The following is a 19,443-nucleotide window of genomic DNA, read 5'->3' on the forward strand; positions in this document are numbered from 1 at the left end:
CCTGACTGAAGTTTGGCCCGTGTACAGCATCCTGCTATGCGATTGCATTTGTCCCTGACCACCAGAATCCCTCACGTTAACTTTTATCGAGTGGAAAAAAAGTTGGCGTTCATCCTCCAGCTTCACTGTGCTAATGTTATGCTAACATAGCTGTGTCGCTAGCAATCACGTAGCACAACATTATATACCAGGTAGTCCAACTTCAGTAACCCTGCAAACGCCACTGCTGTTTAGTTTTCTGTCTTCATTTATGCTGGAAGTGATAGCAGAGCTGTTTGAATTAGTTTCAAAAATCTCTCAGTCAGAACATGGTATGAAATGTTTAGGTGTAAACTAGCGAGCTGACTTCCTGTTAACTTCTAACTCCGTTAAATTTAATAAATTCTGTTTTCATGGATGTTAAACTTAATTGTTACACCTGGTAAAGCAGCAACGCTGATGATTTTATTAAAGATGAAAGAATTTAGACCGTTTTTAACTCTTAGTGTTCGTTTGACTTTGGGACCTGAAGCGGACAGAGTTTTAGACCCAGATTACTCCGCAAAGCTCCTCACCATGGCAGCCGTAATGCTCTGACAATCCATCAAGCAATGCGGCTTCGTGGCTTACCAATGTTCTACTAAAACATTTTTTAACAGATTTCTGCACGCCCAAATCGGTTCGAGGTCAGTAAGCACAACCAGAATTCATACATAAGACACACTCTTGATTTTTGAGAAAATTAAAGGATTGTAAGTCTGCCTTATAGTGTGGAAAATATGTTATACAGAAGAAAAGAATATATCGCGATATATATTGTTACCGCACATGCTTCAAATTATACCGCGATATGGATTTTAGGCCATATTGCCCAGCCCTAACTCCCAATTTATTTACAACATTTGAAACATACAGTGTAGCTCCGTCAAAACACTCCAAGGCCAAGTGAAAGTGCTGAGAGGGAAAAAGATCATGATTAATGATTTATTTAAACTCATAACTGGGTGCAGCAGCTGAGCTTTGACCTGTGAGCTGCAGCTTAAGCTTCTTTTATGGTTCAGTGTTTAATGTGTAAACTGTTTATCACTGCAGAGACGCCTACAGGCTATCTACTGTTCAAAAGTGAATTGTTATACACAGTGCAGCAGCTGACCGTTGACCTGTGAGCTTCAGACTCTTTGCTGAGTGTTTAATGCTCATCTATTGAAGCCTGCAGACACACCCACACACCATCTGATTCGTTCTCAGGGTTGTTTTCTGTGTGTTGGAGTTGGAGCAGAAACCTGCTGCAGGTTAATTATTGATCAAATTAATATCACAAAAGGTGCAGCAGCTGACCTTTGACCTGTGAGCTTCAGAGTCTTTGCTGGTGTGAAGTGTTTAATGTGACGCAGCCTGCAGACACAGACGACTGCTGACGGAGAAGAAGCAGAGGATTTTCTCTGTTTCTACACAGACCTGGTCCAGACAGCAGAGAGCTGCAGAGTGAAGACGTTCATTGGAAGAAGCTGAGTAAGTTCAACGTCCTCTTTGAATCCTGGATCAGGAAGTGAATATTTGGTGTTTAAATAAGGTTTCTGTCTTTGACTCAGCCTGCTGTCACTTTGTTTCAGAGAGAAAAGGAGATTTTAGATTAACTGGTGTTCCTGCTGCTCTAGCATTAAAGGACAGTATAGGTGACTGCGCTGATGCCTGTTTATAATTTCACCAAAGCTAATAAACTGTTGGCTAAATTTTCTTGTTTTTAGATGTAAACAGAGGTGAGAGGAGGAGATAATAAGGATTAAATATTATGCTGAATAACTAAATTCTGCTAGTCTGTGACGTAACTCCCAGCAGCATCGCCTCATTTCTTTGACCTTTAACATGAGTTAGCTTAGCTAGCAGAGCAGCTATCTCTGCTGTCTGTCATGTGACCGAGTCAAGTGTGTGTAGTAGACTTGTTAGCATAGCTAGCAGGCTGACAGAGGCTAGCAAACTGTGTGAACACTTTGTAAGAGGTGAGCAGTAAAGAGAAGGATAAGGAGCTCCTCCAAATGCTGATAATGCACTTAACCTGAATTTTCTGCTTGTTACATTATATGTGATGTTCAGTCAAAAACAATTACTTAAATTAACATTATTATTAGTATTATTATTATTCATAACATGGCTCCCTACTGTAGTGGTTTGAACAACTGATCTGTGGTTATTGTGTCCCTGCAAATTCAACAATGCGCCTCAATGCAAAGCATCAAATAAACATTTTTATTATCAAGTCATTCGACCTACTGGTTGAATCACCGTAGCTCTGACAGTGAAGCACACTCATTTTTATTGGTAGTCACCTTGTGAGCAATGTTCCCTCTAAGCTGCGCAAGTGCGCAATTCAACCTGCCAACACGGACGATGATGCAGTTCTACACTGCAATCATCGAGTCCATCCTCACCTCCTCCATCACCGTGTGGTACGCTGGAGCCACTATCAGGGACAAACAGAGACTGCAGTGTGTTGTGCGCTCTGCTGAGAAGGTGATTGGCTGCAGTCTCCCATCTCTGCAGGACCTGTACACCTCCAGGACACTGGGGCGTGCAGCTCGGATCTCAGCTGACCCTTCTCACTCTGGACACAGTCTGTTTGACCTGCTCCCCTCAGGCAGGAGGCTCCGGTCCATTCGCACCAGAACCTCTCGCCATAAGAACAGTTTCTTCCCCTCTGCTATTGGACTCATGAACAATAACCGTATGACTGTCCCCGCCACTAACACATGACCCTACGCTGTGTCACTGCATCATTCCATGTTTGGCACTGATCACCACCTGCACTCATGTATATATCTTTCTACGCAGCACTCTTAATTCTTATTCTCATGTATATATCTCATGTATATCTCATGCACATATCTTTCTACGTAGCACTTTTAATTCTTATTCCTACTTTTATTTTTTTTCATGTCTATTTAAGCGCAATTTATGACAGTTTGTTTGCACTGAAGCACCGCAGCAATTTCCTAATGTTGTAAACCTGCTCAACATTTGGCAATAAACCCCTTTCTGATTCTGATTCTGATTCTGAATTGCGCACTGTTGGCACGGTCTCTGCGCAGAGAAAATCTGTGTTGCGCACACAAAAAGAATTCTTTGAAATTAAAGTAAACCAATCAAAACATGGCATTTAGTTGTTAAGAAACGGAGTGACGGCGTGTTTGAGATGTGAGAGATTTGAGGTGTTTAGAGCAAATCTTGTGTAGTTAGTGTGTAGTTAGTGTGTAGTTAGTGTGTAGTGTAGTCAATAGTGTTGTTGTGTGTCAGAACAATGAGGCGACTGCTGAGTGTTACAGGTGTTACAGCAGTGACACATCTGCTGCTGTCAGGCCTGCAGGTATCAGGCTGTTGTTCTCCTTCATCTCATAGAGGACAGGAATTATTTTTTGGAGCGGCACAAATAATTTGTGTGGCATCAGATTTGATGCAGAACAGCTGATTGTTCTGTAAATAGTTTGAAATGTTTATTTTAAAAAAACACCTTGGCTGCATTTTTAGGTAAACAGCTGCAAAAAACTTTGTTTGCATAACTCAGTTACTTTTTTGAAGAAGTAACTATATAATTAACTGCCCAACTGTCAGGGGTTTTGACATTTATTTTCACAAGTAAGAGAAAATAAGACACTTGCAGACCAAATCAGAGAGTTTTAAGACATGCGCATGGGTGTGTGCCTCTCAGCAAAATCACACACACAGAATGCATGTCTTGTTCCTTTATTTATAGGGTAAGAAACTGATTACATAGTACTTCCTCTTTTCAGTTACAGGAGGAGAGTTCAGGCATTATCTCAACCTGTCTGACCTTTCAGACTGGGGTAAAGAATACAGAAGTTTATCATGCTTATCTGACATCACAGATACTAAAAAAGAATACATTGCGTTTGTGTTAACAAATAGACTCAGTTACGTGAAAATATATGAACACTAGAAAATAAAACACACTTGATTATATTGTATTTGAATATAAAGCACATTTGATTATACTTGATCATATTGCATAATAAAAATCCTCTATCACCAACATTGGTCATTATTTACTGTATGTTGCAGACAGAGTTACAGACTCTCTCCCAGACCACAGACTCATAATACAAGTCAGAGCTTTATAAAAAAAAAAGAAAGTTGTGTTTTCAAAATTGGAGTTCAAGTTTTTTTTTCCTTCCAATAGTGTTAACATACTACACACGTCATGAACAAGATTTTTTTAAATTTTCATTGTAAGTGGGCTAAAGCAGTTAATTAAAAGTAGTCCATCAACTGAAAGGTTTAAAATGTTCACACGTGTTGGACTGACTGAAGCTTCCAGTCACAGTGACTCAGTGTGTGTCAGTGAATGCATCGTGTGTGCTTCAGGCTCCACCTAGTGGACTGATAGCAGAGCAGCTGATGAATTTGAAGAGTGTGGCCTTTTTGCACACAGCCTGTAAATGTCAACAACAAAAGGAGTGTGTAAAACATGTATATTGTAGTGATGCAGTGTACTGTGTATATTTATACTGGCAGTATGGAACATGATTATTTGGAAATGCCTAAAATGGAAATGATCATATACTGTGAGGTGAGGTGTGGACAGTGGTTGTGCTTTTGTAACATTGAGGCAAGGACAGTGATTAGTGTTTAGGGGACACATCATTGGTTTTTGTTAAAAAGAAACAGTTTCTCCACTGTGGCAGGTCGTAGGCGATTTTTTTTTTCTAAACTGTCTCTAACTCTCACTAACCGCAACTCTCCATCAAACGCCCACATTTTGTCTGAGGGGTTTATATCGCTGTCATAGCTCGCGGCAAAGTTCGAACCGCTTCCTGAACCAGTCACGTGGTACAGCCGGGCAGCGAGGCTTCGGACGTCATCATTTTCAGCTCCTCCCATAAATGAAGCAAGCCTGGATACGCGCTTCGCGGAAACGCCCCCTCCATTACTCGACACACGCTTCGAAGCCTCGATACAGAACGTCACATCACTAGTTAAAGCTGAGTAAACACTGACCCCAGACCAGCACCGTGATAAAGTGAGCTGCTGCTGCTGAACTTGAACAGGTAACAAAGTGATGAGCAGTCAGGCTGCAGGTTTCTACCTGTTCATGTTTCTACAGTAGAATCACTTTGAAGTGTCTTTGTGCTGTTTCATCTTTGATTTGTGTTCATAAACACTCAGAGAAACATCACGTGACCTCATCAGGATCTGTGTTGGTGTGTGGGGCTGTACCTCAGCTTTATGTTGTTACATGCTCATTTGTTCATTTCACACAGTAACATCAAAGTAATGTTATGAGGAGTAATGAAGTAACGTACTCCATTACTTTTAATCAAAGTGTTCTGTGTAATATGTGTAATAATGACTGTTTTGAGTAATGACCAACACTGATCACAACAAAGAGGAAATGCCTCCAACATGCACAAACATTTGAGCCACAACATGCAGTTAATGTGCACAAATGTCTTTGATATGCTGCTCAGTGATGGTGGTGACTGTCAGAGCAGAGCTACTGAGAATCAATAAGTAATATCAATGATGGGATCAGAATCACTAAATTCTTCTCATCCCTGTCAGTATCATACATGTGCTGTATAATGTGATAAATGTAGAGGTGCTGGCTGTTCTCTCACTCTGCTGTTTAGCTGTAAAGGACGCCTCCCTGCCTTTGTCTCATTCATGACCTTTAATAGTCTCTTCTAACATGCAGAGATCTGTATGATCTGTTTCATAGAGTCTAACCAGCCTGTACAGGTAACAACAACAGTCACTGCATCACTGACACACAAACGTCATCTCTGTCAATAACAACATTCATACATGGAATAAAAACACATCAGTGGATCATTGCTGGAGCTGATGTTTGTGCTCCTGGTGCAAAGGCTCTCAGTTTCCTCCTTGAAATAACATCAGTGGTGGGTCAGCGACATGCTTTCTTTCCCTCTCAGGTTTAAATATCTGGGACTCTCCACCGTTTGGTTTTAGAGCTGAAGAAGCTTCTCAGATGAAACGTCTTCCAGAAACTTAAAGACGTCTCTTTTCTCTCCAAGCTCCTTAGATCACATGACCTGGATGACTGAACCTACAGATATATTGACCTGGTTTCATGGTCACATGACAGGTCAGAGGTCAGCGACTGTAACTCAGTTCCTCCTGTTAATGTGAACTCACTGAGTGTTTGTGGTTTACCTCTCAGACTGACTGAAGATGATGATGGAGGAAGAGGAGGACAGAGCAGAGTCTGCAGGGTCCAGCTGTCCGTCTGTGAGGAGTGACCGGTCCAAAGGTCATAATCCAGAGTTCAGTGGTGAACCTGGAGCAACGAGGTCAGAGAGCTGAACTCACTGAGTAACAGAAATAATTCTGCACTGACATTATAATCAGTGTTGACTCTGGTTGATTGTCTGACTGTGTTTGTGAGCTGAGAGGAAATGAAAATGAGTTTGTAACAAAAATCAGTTTTGTCCAGTTTTCCTGTAAAAAGCTGAACTCTAATCTAAGAGGATGTTACTGACAGGAAACAGCTGCATTATCTGCAGTCTGTGTGATCACAGCTGCTTCAATCATGTTTGTGTCTGCAGAGGTCAGAGGTCACAGTCTGCAGGGTCCAGCTGTCCGTCTGTGAGGAGTGACTGGTCCAAAGGTGACCCTCCAAACTTCAGTGGTGAACCTGGAGCAACGAGGTCAGAGAGCTGTGATGACTCCTTTACATGTTTGTGTTTCCTGGATAAATATGACCTGAAACATCCTCAGATTGTTACAAAGATTCATTAAAAAGAAAACAATGAAAGAGAAAAGATCCAAATGTTCGACTTGGTCATTTGCTGTTTGAGGACAGTGATGCTCATATCTGTGGGGAAAGTGTGACCTGAGTGGGTTCATGTTTGTCTTTAAAGAACAGAGCTGCTCTGATTCTCTTTGTGTCTGATCTGTTAAACAGTCTGAGAGGTCACACAGAGACCCAGCAGCTAAAGCCTGGATCATACTGGCTGCTGTTACTCCATCAGGACAACACTGAACCACAGTGGTGTGGATGTAGTGGATAAATCCCACCATACTGATGCTCAGAGTTAACCACAGGGAACAAAACCAGATGTTACCTTCAGATTGTGACCTTTGGAGTGGACGATGCAGATTTCAATAGAGAATAAATGTTGTTGTTTTTCAGCTGTGAAGAAAGAATCTAATTTTCTGAACTTAAGAATTTATGATGCTGGAAACAACATGGAGACTATAACACAACATTTCCACTGTGTTCATAGAATGAATGTAAAACTGTCAGACATTCATTAAATATGCAAAATGTCTACAGAAGCATCAGAGGGTCAGACGTGAAGCACTCAGTGATTTTGATCAAATGACTCATCAGTTATTGATCTGTACTACACTGATCTACCACGTTAGTAAAGCTGGTGTTCTGGTGGTGGAGGGAGACTGGGATCATGTTCTGGTTTTGGAGCAGTGATCTGCTGATGGTTCAGTTTGATGAGCTTCTTCAAAATCATCCCTGACATCACCACTGAAAGGACGTCCATGAAAACAGACTGAAAATTACTGATATGTTCACAATCTGAGAGTTTAAAACTTGACAGACTTGATTCAGATGAAGTTATTTGAGCAGAAACTCCTGGATCTTTATCCTGTGTGGATCTAATCCTTCATGGTTCCTCCACAGAGTGGACCAGCAGAGCTCAGAGGTTCCCAGTGGTCAGTCTGCCCAGCAGCATCAAACACAGCTGGACTCCATATTTATGGTCTGTACATGTACAACAACTACTGTTACATCTGTTCTGTTCACAGTCATCTCCATGCTGCTCTTTGTAGACCAGTGGATCGTCAGTGTGTCCAACATGGATCTGATGTTTGGCTCCATGATTTCAGTCTGATTGGCTCATTCATAAATATTCTGTTCCAGCTGCTGGAGGACAACATCATCACTTTTGTGAAGAATGAGCTGAAGAAGATCCAGAAGGTTCTGAGTCCAGATTACCCAGAATGCTTAGAGGATCAGAGGAGCAGCAGCAGAGAGGCATTTGTGAAGATCACAGTGGACTTCCTGAGGAGAATGAAGCAGGAGGAGCTGGCTGACCGTCTGCAGAGCAGTAAGAGGATTTATCTAAAGATTTAAGCTGCTGGATAAATGAACATTTTCCAGAGATGGAAGATGGAGCAACATGTTTTAAAGATTAGTTCTTTTTGGAATTGAGTGTTTATTTTTCTTCTCATTCAGAACTTCAAGCTGCAGTTTGTCACCGTAACCTTAAATCCACCCTGAAGAAGAAGTTCCAGTGTGTGTTTGAGGGCATCGCTAAAGCAGGAAACCCAACCCTCCTGAATCAGATCTACACAGAGCTCTACATCACAGAGGGAGGGACTGCAGAGGTCAATGATGAACATGAGGTCAGACAGATTGAAACAGCATCCAGGAAACCAGACAGACCAGAAACAACCATCAGACAAGAAGACATCTTTAAAGCCTCACCTGGAAGAGATGAACCAATCAGAACAGTGCTGACAAAGGGGGTGGCTGGCATTGGGAAAACAGTCTTAACACAGAAATACAGCCTGGACTGGGCTGAAGACAAAGCCAACCAGGACATCCAGTTCATATTTCCATTCACTTTCAGAGAGCTGAATGTGCTGAAAGAGGAAAAGTTCAGCTTGGTGGGACTTGTTCATCACTTCTTTACTGAAACCAAAGAAGCAGGAATCTGCAGCTTTGAAGACTTCCAGGTTGTGTTCATCTTTGATGGTCTGGATGAGTGTCGACTTCCTCTGGACTTCCACAAAACTACAATCCTAACTGACCCTAGAAAGTCCACCTCAGTGGATGTGCTGCTGATAAACCTCATCAGGGGGAAACTGCTTCCCTCTGCTCGCCTCTGGATAACCACACGACCTGCAGCAGCCAATCAGATCCCTCCTGACTGTGTTGGCATGGTGACAGAGGTGAGAGGGTTCACTGACCCACAGAAGGAGGAGTACTTCAGGAAGAGATTCAGAGATGAGGAGCAGGCCAGCAGGATCATCTCCCACATCAAGACATCACGAAGCCTCCACATCATGTGCCACATCCCAGTCTTCTGCTGGATCACTGCTACAGTTCTGGAGGATGTGCTGGAAACCAGAGAGGGAGGACAGCTGCCCAACACCCTGACTGAGATGTACATCCACTTCCTGGTGGTTCAGGCCAAAGTGAAGAAGGTCAAGTATGATGGAGGAGCTGAGACAGATCCACACTGGAGTCCAGAGAGCAGGAAGATGATGGAGTCTCTGGGAAAACTGGCTTTTGATCAGCTGCAGAAAGGAAACCTGATCTTCTATGAATCAGACCTGACAGAGTGTGGCATCGATATCAGAGCAGCCTCAGTGTACTCAGGAGTGTTCACACAGATCTTTAAAGAGGAGAGAGGACTGTACCAGGACAAGGTGTTCTGCTTCATCCATCTGAGTGTTCAGGAGTTTCTGGCTGCTCTTCATGTCCATCTGACCTTCATCAACTCTGGACTCAATCTGCTGGAACAACAACAAACAACATCCAAGCGGTCTAGTTTTTTTAGAAAAAAAGAGTCTCTCCACCAGAGTGCTGTGAACAAGGCCTTACAGAGTCCAAATGGACACCTGGACTTGTTCCTCCGCTTCCTCCTGGGTCTTTCACTGCAGACTAATCAGAGTCTCCTACGAGGTCTGCTGACACAGACAGGAAGTAGCTGGCAGACCAATCAGGAAACAGTCCAGTACATCAAGGAGAAGCTCAGTGAGAATCTGTCTGCAGAGAAGAGCATCAATCTGATCCACTGTCTGAATGAACTGAATGATCGTTCTCTAGTGGAGGAGATCCAACAGTCCCTGAGATCAGGAAGTCTCTCCACAGATGAACTGTCTCCTGCTCAGTGGTCAGCTCTGGTCTTCATCTTACTGTCATCAGAAGAAGATCTGGATGTGTTTGACCTGAAGAAATACTCTGCTTCAGAGGAGGCTCTTCTGAGGCTGCTGCCAGTGGTCAAAGCCTCCAACAAAGCTCTGTGAGTACATATGTGATCATAGCTTTAGCTTTTAAATGTTTATTCTAGTTAACACAGATCAGGTGGAACAACTCAAATAAAATATCAAAAATATTAAGTGGTCATCGGTACTCAGTTTGTTCAATACTGAATACAATGGAGCACAAATTGTCCACGTTTCTGAAATATTTCTGGGTGTAACTGTCACCAAAGTGCAATTTAGACCTGGCCTGTGGTTGTTATCTAAGTGATAATCATCAATTCTACTAAAACAAATACAAAATAAAGAAATTTGACACATTCTGTTGATATCAAAAGCACACTGAACAATTCAGTGTTGTTTTACTGCTGTTCTCTCTTCACTTCTTCTCCTCTGATTCTCTCCACATGTTGCTCTGCATCAGTGCTCAGTTTCCTGACAAAACAAGATGAAATATTGCTAAATATAATAGTATCTCATTACGCTTCAACATAAGTGTTTTATTTTTGTAATTGTTTATCTGTTATTTTTCAGACTGAGTCACTGTGACCTGTCAGAGAGAAGCTGTGAAGCTCTGGCCTCAGGTCTCAGCTCTCAGACCTCTAATCTGAGACAGCTGGACCTGAGTAACAGTAACCTGAAGGATTCAGGCGTGAAGCTTCTGTCTGAAGGACTGAAGAGTCCACACTGTACACTGGAAACTCTCAGGTGAGATCAAGCATTTTTCTTTCATCAACTGACAGAATTAGCAGATTAATAATAAGGCAGTCCTCTAATAAGAGGAGAAGTGGAGGTGTTTTGAAGGGCAACATACTCTTATGTTAACAAGACAGGAAGTAGTTCCTGGGAACTGCTTCCTTTGTTGTTGTCTAAGTAGAAACATGATGGTGAAACAGTGATGAGTTTGCAGAGGTGGATCCACAGCACACAACACAACAATGCTGTTGCGTGCTGAAAGCAGACTTCTCACAGATTCTGAGGCTGCAGGTTTCATCACTGTCCAACCAAAATTCACTGAACCAGCAGTAAATGAACGTCCAAAACGACGCTTCATGTTTAAAAAACAGATGATCAGGGGGATTTGTGTTTACATCTTTTTTGTGTGATCTGTTCACCTGCTGTTTCAGCTGTTTGGTGGTTGTTGAGATGGTTTTGTGAACTTTTAGCTGAGATCCTGACGTTTCTGTAGATACCACACATGTCTAATTACTTTGTATAGCATGAATGGCCATAACGAGGTTTTTAACAGTAAGAAAAGTTGTAAAACTTCAGAAAGTATAGTTAAAAGTCCAAAACCTTCCACGTCTGGTGGCTTGTGGTAAGGAGCAGATCAAACGAGTAAAGAATTACGTTATAATTATAAATGGCTTCAACAGCACATTCAGGTCTGTGAGACTCATTCAGACACTGAGCCGTGGCTCTGTGCTACATGCACATATTTCTGCATCTCTGCCATTCAGACACATTTTATATATAGTTTATTTTATGTAGTATTCAATACTGAACTGTACATTTAGTCTTTTTAAAGGCAGCAAGTTGTATTCAGTGTTTTCATAAAAGCCTTATTTTTATCCATTTACTGCTATTAGGAAGAACACGTGAGGTTTAAGACCTGGACCAGTTTGAAACCTTTTGTCCTCCACAGTGGAAAATGGGTGGAAATAAAAATGGGTCTCACTTTAGCCAGCTCCTAATTTTATCAGTTCTACTCTCAGCGTCTCCTGTATATCTCCTGTATAAATGTTGCACTCAGCTTTGTGGTCTCCAATATCACTGAAATGCAGCCAGATGCTGCTCATTTTGCCTTTTCACTCTTTCCTGACACGCTTGCATTTCAATACAGCTCCCATTTCTCTGTGTACTGGTCTCTACCACTACCCTTGCTGTCTATGGGACATGTCCTCTTTCACATAATGGTATGATCCCAGTCTGTCTCTTAAAGTGTTTGGCCACATGGTTTGCTCATCAGAATAAAACCTCAGCCGTGCTCACATTGATTATCAGCAAGCCTGAAAATTCATCAATAATTTGACATATGAAATTATCTCAAGGGCTGGATTTGGCCCACGGGCCATATGTTTGACACCCCTGGTTTACACAGTTTGGTATTCAATGTACAAGTGAGCTAGCTCTCAGCTAACTAGCAGACAAGCTAACTGCTGGGACTGCGTCTTTCTAACAAGAGCGTCAGACACTCAGACTGGTTTCCTTTGTGGATGATGATGTGTTCTCACACTGATCCTTCATGCTGATGCTGCCATCCACCCACTGCTCCTGGATTCATCATCTCCATCAGCCCTCATAATACTCCACCTTCTTCAGCTTCATGTTCAGCAGCCTGGATGGACAGTAATTCTTTCCATGGGTTATGGTGGGACATTGAGAGCTGAAGTCAAACAGCAGTGAGAATGAAAGACTGATTCATTTCTATTTAGTCTTGTGCTGTGCAGCTTTGTTCAGAGCATTAAGGCCCAGCAAAGATTACTGAGGTCATAGAGTCCTGATGAAACCTGTGTGCTTATAGAAACTGAGACCAGATGAACCAGAATAGAAGGACATTAAAATGAAGTGTCAGCTACACAAAGGCAAAGCTATTCAGTTGTTGCTGTGAGTTATTTAAATGGAGGATGGAGTCAGACTTTAAGCTGCTGGACTCAGTCACTATATCCTGTTGTCCTCATAGAACCTGGACACACAGACTCACCTGTGACACAGTGACACACAGTGTGGGCTACACACACATTAGAAAGTGGATCAGTCACACTTGTGCAATCATTTGTTGTGCTGGGAAACCATGAACACTTTGAATCACATTAATGGCTTTGTTACAGCAACATGCAATCATGAGTTCAAAAGTAGTGTATTGTGTACTTATTTTAATAGTACTGCAGTATGAGAAGTGCAACATTCAGTGTGCAGAAACAGATCAGGTGCTTTCTAACAGCAGTGTTCCCTTTAACACAGCAGCAGTTCAAATATTTCTGTCAGTCTGAGCTGAAACATGAATCTAATCAAAGATCAAATCAAAGTTCTTTGCCTCTGCCAGGACGTTAACATTTGATCTAGTTTTTTACAAAGTTCCCTCAGCGTCCAGAGCCACCAACATACCTTTGATCAACAGCAAGTGAACATTTATAAATGTGTGTTTGCAGAACAGGAAGCAGCAGAACTATTGTTCTGTTATCAGGCAGCAGCACAAACGCTCATCAGCTCATTTACTGTGCAGGACTTTGAGTGTGTGAAGTGTGTGTTTGTGCTGGATTTCCTTTGGAGAATCTCAGTCAGAAACCAGACAAAGAAAAACTCTTTCAACAGTCCAGGTTGAGTTGACAACATGAACTGCATTTATCTTCCTCTGACTGACATGTTCTTCCTCCTCTGCACCGAGCCAGCTGCTAAGACTCACAAGCTCATTGACATTTTCTGATGATAAAGAAACTCTCTTCTTCTGCACAATATGAGCAGCAACAGAGAAGAAGCTTTCACAGGTACAGATGTTGCAGCTGTGGCCAAGTACATGTGCTGCATGTTGGAGCAGCACTCTAATGGACAGGCCTCTGTACTGATGGTGGGCTCTGCTCTGTATCCACCACACTGTTCTCAGCTGAGTCTTCCTCCTGTTCACAATCACACTCTGATCAAGCATGTTCATGTTGTAACACCGTGGCTTTCGTAGTCTCTCCTTTGTCTACAGCTCATGTGTTCTTCTTGTGACGCTGCGTCTTGAGGCTCATACATGCCGTCATTTGTTGATCCTAAGAACGTTCCTCAGACCGACTTCTTCAACAACAGATAACTTTAGTTGTATCAACACTGCCTCCTGGAACAGTTTAAAATGAACATGTCAAAGATCTGTACCTGTCTCCATGTTTCTGTCCCCGCCCCTTTCTTTCTGTCCTGGGTCATGTGAGCGCTGCAGTAGTATTAGGCCCACCCTCAATGCTCCCATTGGCTGAGATGCATAATGACGCCCATTTCAAGCCAGCACTGATCAACATCCCTCCTGTGACCCATGGCTTTTATATTCAGAGCCAGTGAGCACTTTCACAATAATCATGATTTTAAAAACTGTGATTAAAATAATTGCTGACGTTAATCAGTTAATGAGTTAACGAGATAATAACAGGTTAAGTTGCCCTAATAATTAGACTTTGGTGACAAACTGATGTGATCTCCATGTTTCCTTTGTTGGACTGTGGGCGAGTGTCAGAACTGAATGTACTGAGTAACATGTGGAGTTTAAACATGTGTCAGTTCCAGTTTTAGAGCTCTAAAGTGCAGCTATCATGTTAGGAATATGTTAGGAATAGACAGGAACACTGAGCACACTGAGGTCAGATCTTTATTTTACCACTCGCTGCATTCTTGATGTTCATGAATTCAGCAGGTTCATGATTGTCTGCAGCATTAATCTCATATTTCCATTAAAGTGTTGAATTTGACTGTTTGATGTTCTTTATGATCTCTGGCACCAGTTCATCTGTAGGCTGAGCTCAGTCCATCCATTTAGTGAAATGATGTTTAAAGGTCTCCTTGTTCTGTGAGCGTGCACAGATCCTGAAGCAGAAAGCCTGGGTTACAGAGAAATGATCATCACTGTGATGATGCTCATCGTCTCTGACTGGGATTTGAGGTTTTGTCAAAGCAGCAAAGAAAGCCTGGCTATGTTGGACTGGGTGTGGCAGCAGCTCCCAGTTTGAGTTCAGGAGACAGACACCCTCTCTACTTTGAAGATCAGCTTCAAACTTTCCTTTTTAATAAAGCTTATAGTTCGAGCTGGATCAGGTGACCCTGAACCATCCCTTAGTTATGCTGCTATAGGCTCAGGCTGTTGGTGGACTTCCCATGATGCTCTGCTTTCTTCTCCCCACTTTTCACTCCTGATGCTTTTATATGTCACTACTGCATGTCCTTAACTTTTGTCTCTCTGTTTTGTTCTTGTCTCTCTGAGCTCATCTCTTCTCTTTCCCCTCACGCTGCAACCAGTCATGGTAGATGCTCCTCCTGGAGCCTGTTTTCACTGGGAGGATCTTTGTGTCAAAGGGAGATCTTCTTCCCACCATCACCAAGTGCTGCTCACACTGGTGGCAGTTACCTTACACTGTTAAACAGCTTCAGATGACTGTTGTTGTCTGTTGGGTATTGTCACTTATAAATAAAGTTATAATGGATGGATAGATGTTATTGTGACAAAGAGAAAACAACTGTTGACAGATAGATTGTTGTTTTGTGTGTCTGCAGTCTGTCAGGCTGTCTGATCACAGAGGAAGGCTGTACTTCTCTGGCCTCTGCTCTGAGCTCCAACCCCTCCCATCTGAGAGAGCTGGACCTGAGCTACAATCATCCAGGTCCCTCAGGAATGAAGCTGCTGTCGGCTGGACTGAAGGATCCAGGCTGGAGACTGGACACTCTCAGGTATGGAGAGAAAATCTGATAGAGGAGGAAGAGCTGGAAACATTTCCCGTGTCTTTCACTCACTTCCTGTTTGTTTCCTGCAGATGACACATGAACAATCACACATGCAGGAATATTTTCAGGGACAGACACACTAGTCTAGCTGGATAGTTCATGGATATTTATGTAGGGGTCTCCAAGGAGTCTGTTTGCAGGAACATTTAGGTCACAGGTGTACCTGATATAGATGCCAGTGTACCTAATAAAGTGTCAGCTAACATTTGGAAATGGAAGCTAAAATAATGACAAACTGTACATTCACAGCTGAATTCACAATAAATTTGTTCTGAAGTGCACATTTTTCTGTTATTGTTCTCAAACAACAGAATGAGAATGAAATATTGATTCTAACAGGGCCCATAAACAGCATTAGCTTAGCAGCATTAGCTTATCAGAGTTTCTATCATGGTCACAGAAATCTTTAGCAGAGAAAAGTGGCCTACTTAGCAATAACTGCTCAAGTTGTATAAAGAAAGGGAAAACAGTATTAGCATTAGCTGCTAATGGCAGCTTACTTAGCATAAACTCTTCACATCTTTATAATGCAAGGGAAAGGAGTCACTCATGGAAGCCTATTTAGCATTAACGTCTCACATCATTATAAAACAAGAGAAAAGGGTATTAGCATAAGCTACTAATGCTTATTCACCTCAAATTAGCTTTGGCTGCTAATGGTAGCCTACTTAGCATTAACTCCTCACTAATATAATGCTAATTCATATCAAATTAGCATTAGCTGCTCATATTGTTATAAGGAAAGAGAAAACAATATTAGCATTAGCTACTAATAGTTATTCAGCCCTAATTAGAATAAGCCTCTAAAAGCAGCCTACTTAGCATTAACTCCTCACATCGTTGTTACCCAACGGGAAAGAGTATTAGTATTAGCTACTATCATTTTTAATAAGTAAGAGAAAACAGTGTTAGCATTATTGAATAATGCTAATTCACACTAAATTAGAATTACCTATTTACAAAAGCGTACTTAGAATTAGCTGCTCACATTGTTAAAAAGTAAGGGAAAACAGTATTAGTATTAGCACATAATGCTAATTCACGTCAAAGTAGCATTAGTTAATAATGGCAGCCTACTTAGCATTAACTGCTCACTAATATAATGCTAATTCACATCAAATTAGCATTAGCTGCTCACATTGTTAAAAGGGAAAACAATAATAGCATTAGCTGCTAATAATTATTCACCTAATTAGAGTTAGCCCCTAATGGCAGTATACTTAGCATTAACTCCTCACATTGTTATAATGTAAGGGAAAAGAATTAGCATTATCTAATAATGTTGACCTTGGCCCACTGGAAAAGTTAAGAACTAAAGATTTAGGAGTGTTTCTCGATAGCTCTTTCTCATTTGAGAAACAAATAAATTCTGTTATTAAAACCAGCTGTAAGGTTTATATTGTTGATTGTCATTTATACTTAGAAATATTTACTCATATATGCTTAGAGTTGTATAATCGATTGCATAATGATATAGGTTTGATCCTTAGTAGTGTGTAAAGACTCTGTGTGCCTTCCAGAGTGCTCTGGCATGCACACACCACTTGGGGCCATGAGAGAGGTCGTACCCTCTCTTACTGATTTATGGTGTAGGACAGGGGTCTCAAACTCAATTTAGCTGGGGGCCGCTGCAGGCAGAGTCTGGGTGAGGCTGGGCCGCATTAGGTTTTCCACAAGAAAGGCATGGTTAAAAAATTCCAATCCTCTCAAATCTCTTTATTTTTATTTTTTAACACAAAATATGAAAAATAAATAAACAAATTAAGAATTAATAAGAAAATAAATCAATCTGTAATACATAAATAAAATAATAATAAGATGTTTTTAGTCAGTGAACTTGTGTGTTTCTTTCAGGCTTCTATATCTGCTGTGTTTAGATTGAAATGTCTGTATTAACAGTTCTATAACCTTCTTCTGAACATGAATGGAACACTGTAGAAAATGAACTGTTCTTCTGAACATGGCTTCTCTTGCCTACTCCTTGCTGCTAGAGACCTGGCAGCGTTTCCTCTCGCATAGCCGAGCCAGATTCAGCCTGAGGGAGGAAGCAGTTGCGACCCTCAGTATGTCTTGAAGATGATCATCCGTAAGTCTGAACCTGTACTTGGACTTATTGAAGTTCAAAGTGGAGAAGAGCTTTTGGCACAAGTATGTGCTACCAAAAAGGCACATGGTCCGCTTGAACATTCGGGAAAGCCGAGGGAAACTAGGGCTCAAGTCTCTCAAAAATTGTCCAAGCTTGTCTGCTTTTCCACTCACCTCCCTGAACTTTGCTTTGAGTTCAGAGTTGCACTGCAGCTCAATGAGCTCCATTTGAAGCACAGAAGGGGCATCTTGCACATCAAAGGAGAAGGGGTCCGCAAAAATGTGAAAGGTGGCTCTGTGTGTCTTGAAGTCAGCAAATCTGGGATCAAATTCCTCCTGTAGCCTCAAAATGACATCAACATACTCGTCAGCACTGAATGGTGTGCCTGCATCCACGAGTGCCTTGCATGCTGGGAAATGGCAAAGGTTTGTCTGAGAGAGCTGAGCTTTCCAGAGCGCCAGTTTTGTGGAGAATGCTCTCACGTTGTCATAGGCAGCACTGACAAGTTGCCCCTGGCCTTGTAACGTCTTGTTCAGTACATTAAGCTCATGTGTCATATCAACAAGAAGCTGAGTCCATGAGCCATTTGGGATCAGTTAGCACAGGAACACTAACTCCATCCTTCTCCATGAAGGCTTCACTTCTGCTCTCAACTCAAAAAGTCTCTTTAATACATTTCCCCTGCTGAGCCAACGTACCTCAGTGAAGTCGAGCACATCCCCATATTCTGACTCCATTTCCTCTAAAAAAGCACAGAACCTTCGGTGCTTTAAGCCCCTGGATCTGATTTGGTTGATGCATTTCACAACAATAGACATCACATTGTCAAACTTCAGGCATTTGCTGCAAAGGACCTGCTGATGGATGATGCAGTGCAGAGCAATGGCCTCCTCCACGCCTTCCTCTTCCAGTTTGTTTTGTGCCACCAGTCCATGTTTCCTCCCTGTCATTGATGGCGCTCCATCTGTTGTTATTCCAACAAACCTCTTCCATGGCAAACCAACATTCTCAATGGCATCACACAGCTTGTAAATATCTGCTGAGCGGTGGTCTGGCCATGCATTGGAATTACTGTGAGCAGCTCCTCCATCACTTCAAAACTGTCATCAACACCACGGACATACATTGGGAGCTGGGCAGTGTCGGTGATGTCTGTGGTCTCATCAAGAGCGACTGAGTATACACTGAAACATTTGGCTTTCTCACACAGTTGGTCATAAATGTCACTTGACAGGTCAGAAATGCGATCTGCTGCGGTGTTGGCAGAAAGGCTGATGTTGCTAAACTGACCTTTCTTTCCCGGACAGACTATATTTGCAGCCTGCAATATGCACTTTTAGACAAATGCACCTTCTGTGAATGGCTTCCCTGCTTTAGCAATCATCTCACTAACCACGTGGCTCCGACTGCTGCATTATTCTCTTTGGTTGCTTTCTTGGAGAAATCTTGCTGCCTCAGTAGATCTGTTTTAAGACTGGCAACCCGGTTCGCTCTCTCGTCTCCCTGGTATTTTGCATCCAGCTCAGCATGTCTAGTTGTGTAATGACGTTTCAAATTGTATTCCTTGTGCAGCGCAACTTTCTCTGTGCAAATAAGACAGGTCGGGGTGCCCCTGTGCTCAACAAAGAAATATTGCATTTCCCACTTTTCCTGAAATTGTCGGTGCTCATCACCAACCTTTCTCTTCACCGCAGGCTTTGAAAAAGACATGTTTGGGGCTATGTGACATTTATAATTCTACTTGGTGTCACTGTCGCATTGAAGTTTCAATCAAGCGTTTAGCCGACGGACGGGGAACGTCTCAACGCGTAGAGAACGTCGTTTCTGCTTCTTTTTCTTGCAACCGTAGCACGGCGATCGGCAGATAAGAAGCCGGTAGCAGTCTCCTTTGTTTTTACGCTCGATGTTCATGTCTTTCATGACGACAC

The 19,443-nt window shown here is 42.1% G+C and overlaps 1 protein-coding gene across 1 annotated transcript; it reads left to right on the plus strand.

Annotated features, from left to right (window-relative positions):
* The first annotated feature begins 1,172 nt into the window (after positions 1 to 1,172).
* On the plus strand, positions 1,173 to 16,029 carry LOC146640676 (protein NLRC3-like). Its single transcript, XM_085400051.1, has 8 exons — positions 1,173 to 1,491; positions 6,173 to 6,302; positions 6,558 to 6,659; positions 7,652 to 7,730; positions 7,892 to 8,078; positions 8,207 to 10,001; positions 10,495 to 10,668; positions 15,202 to 16,029. The coding sequence occupies exons 2-8, from the start codon at positions 6,184 to 6,186 to the stop codon at positions 15,392 to 15,394; spliced, it is 2,649 nt and encodes an 882-aa protein (XP_085256177.1). The 5' UTR covers positions 1,173 to 1,491; positions 6,173 to 6,183; the 3' UTR covers positions 15,395 to 16,029.
* Positions 16,030 to 19,443: the final 3,414 nt, after the last annotated feature.

This window comes from Rhamphochromis longiceps, unplaced genomic scaffold, assembly GCF_057381845.1.
Source record: "Rhamphochromis longiceps isolate RC_006_pf unplaced genomic scaffold, R_longiceps_female_GT1.1 unmapped_scaffold_4, whole genome shotgun sequence".
Lineage (NCBI taxonomy): Eukaryota > Metazoa > Chordata > Actinopteri > Cichliformes > Cichlidae > Rhamphochromis > Rhamphochromis longiceps.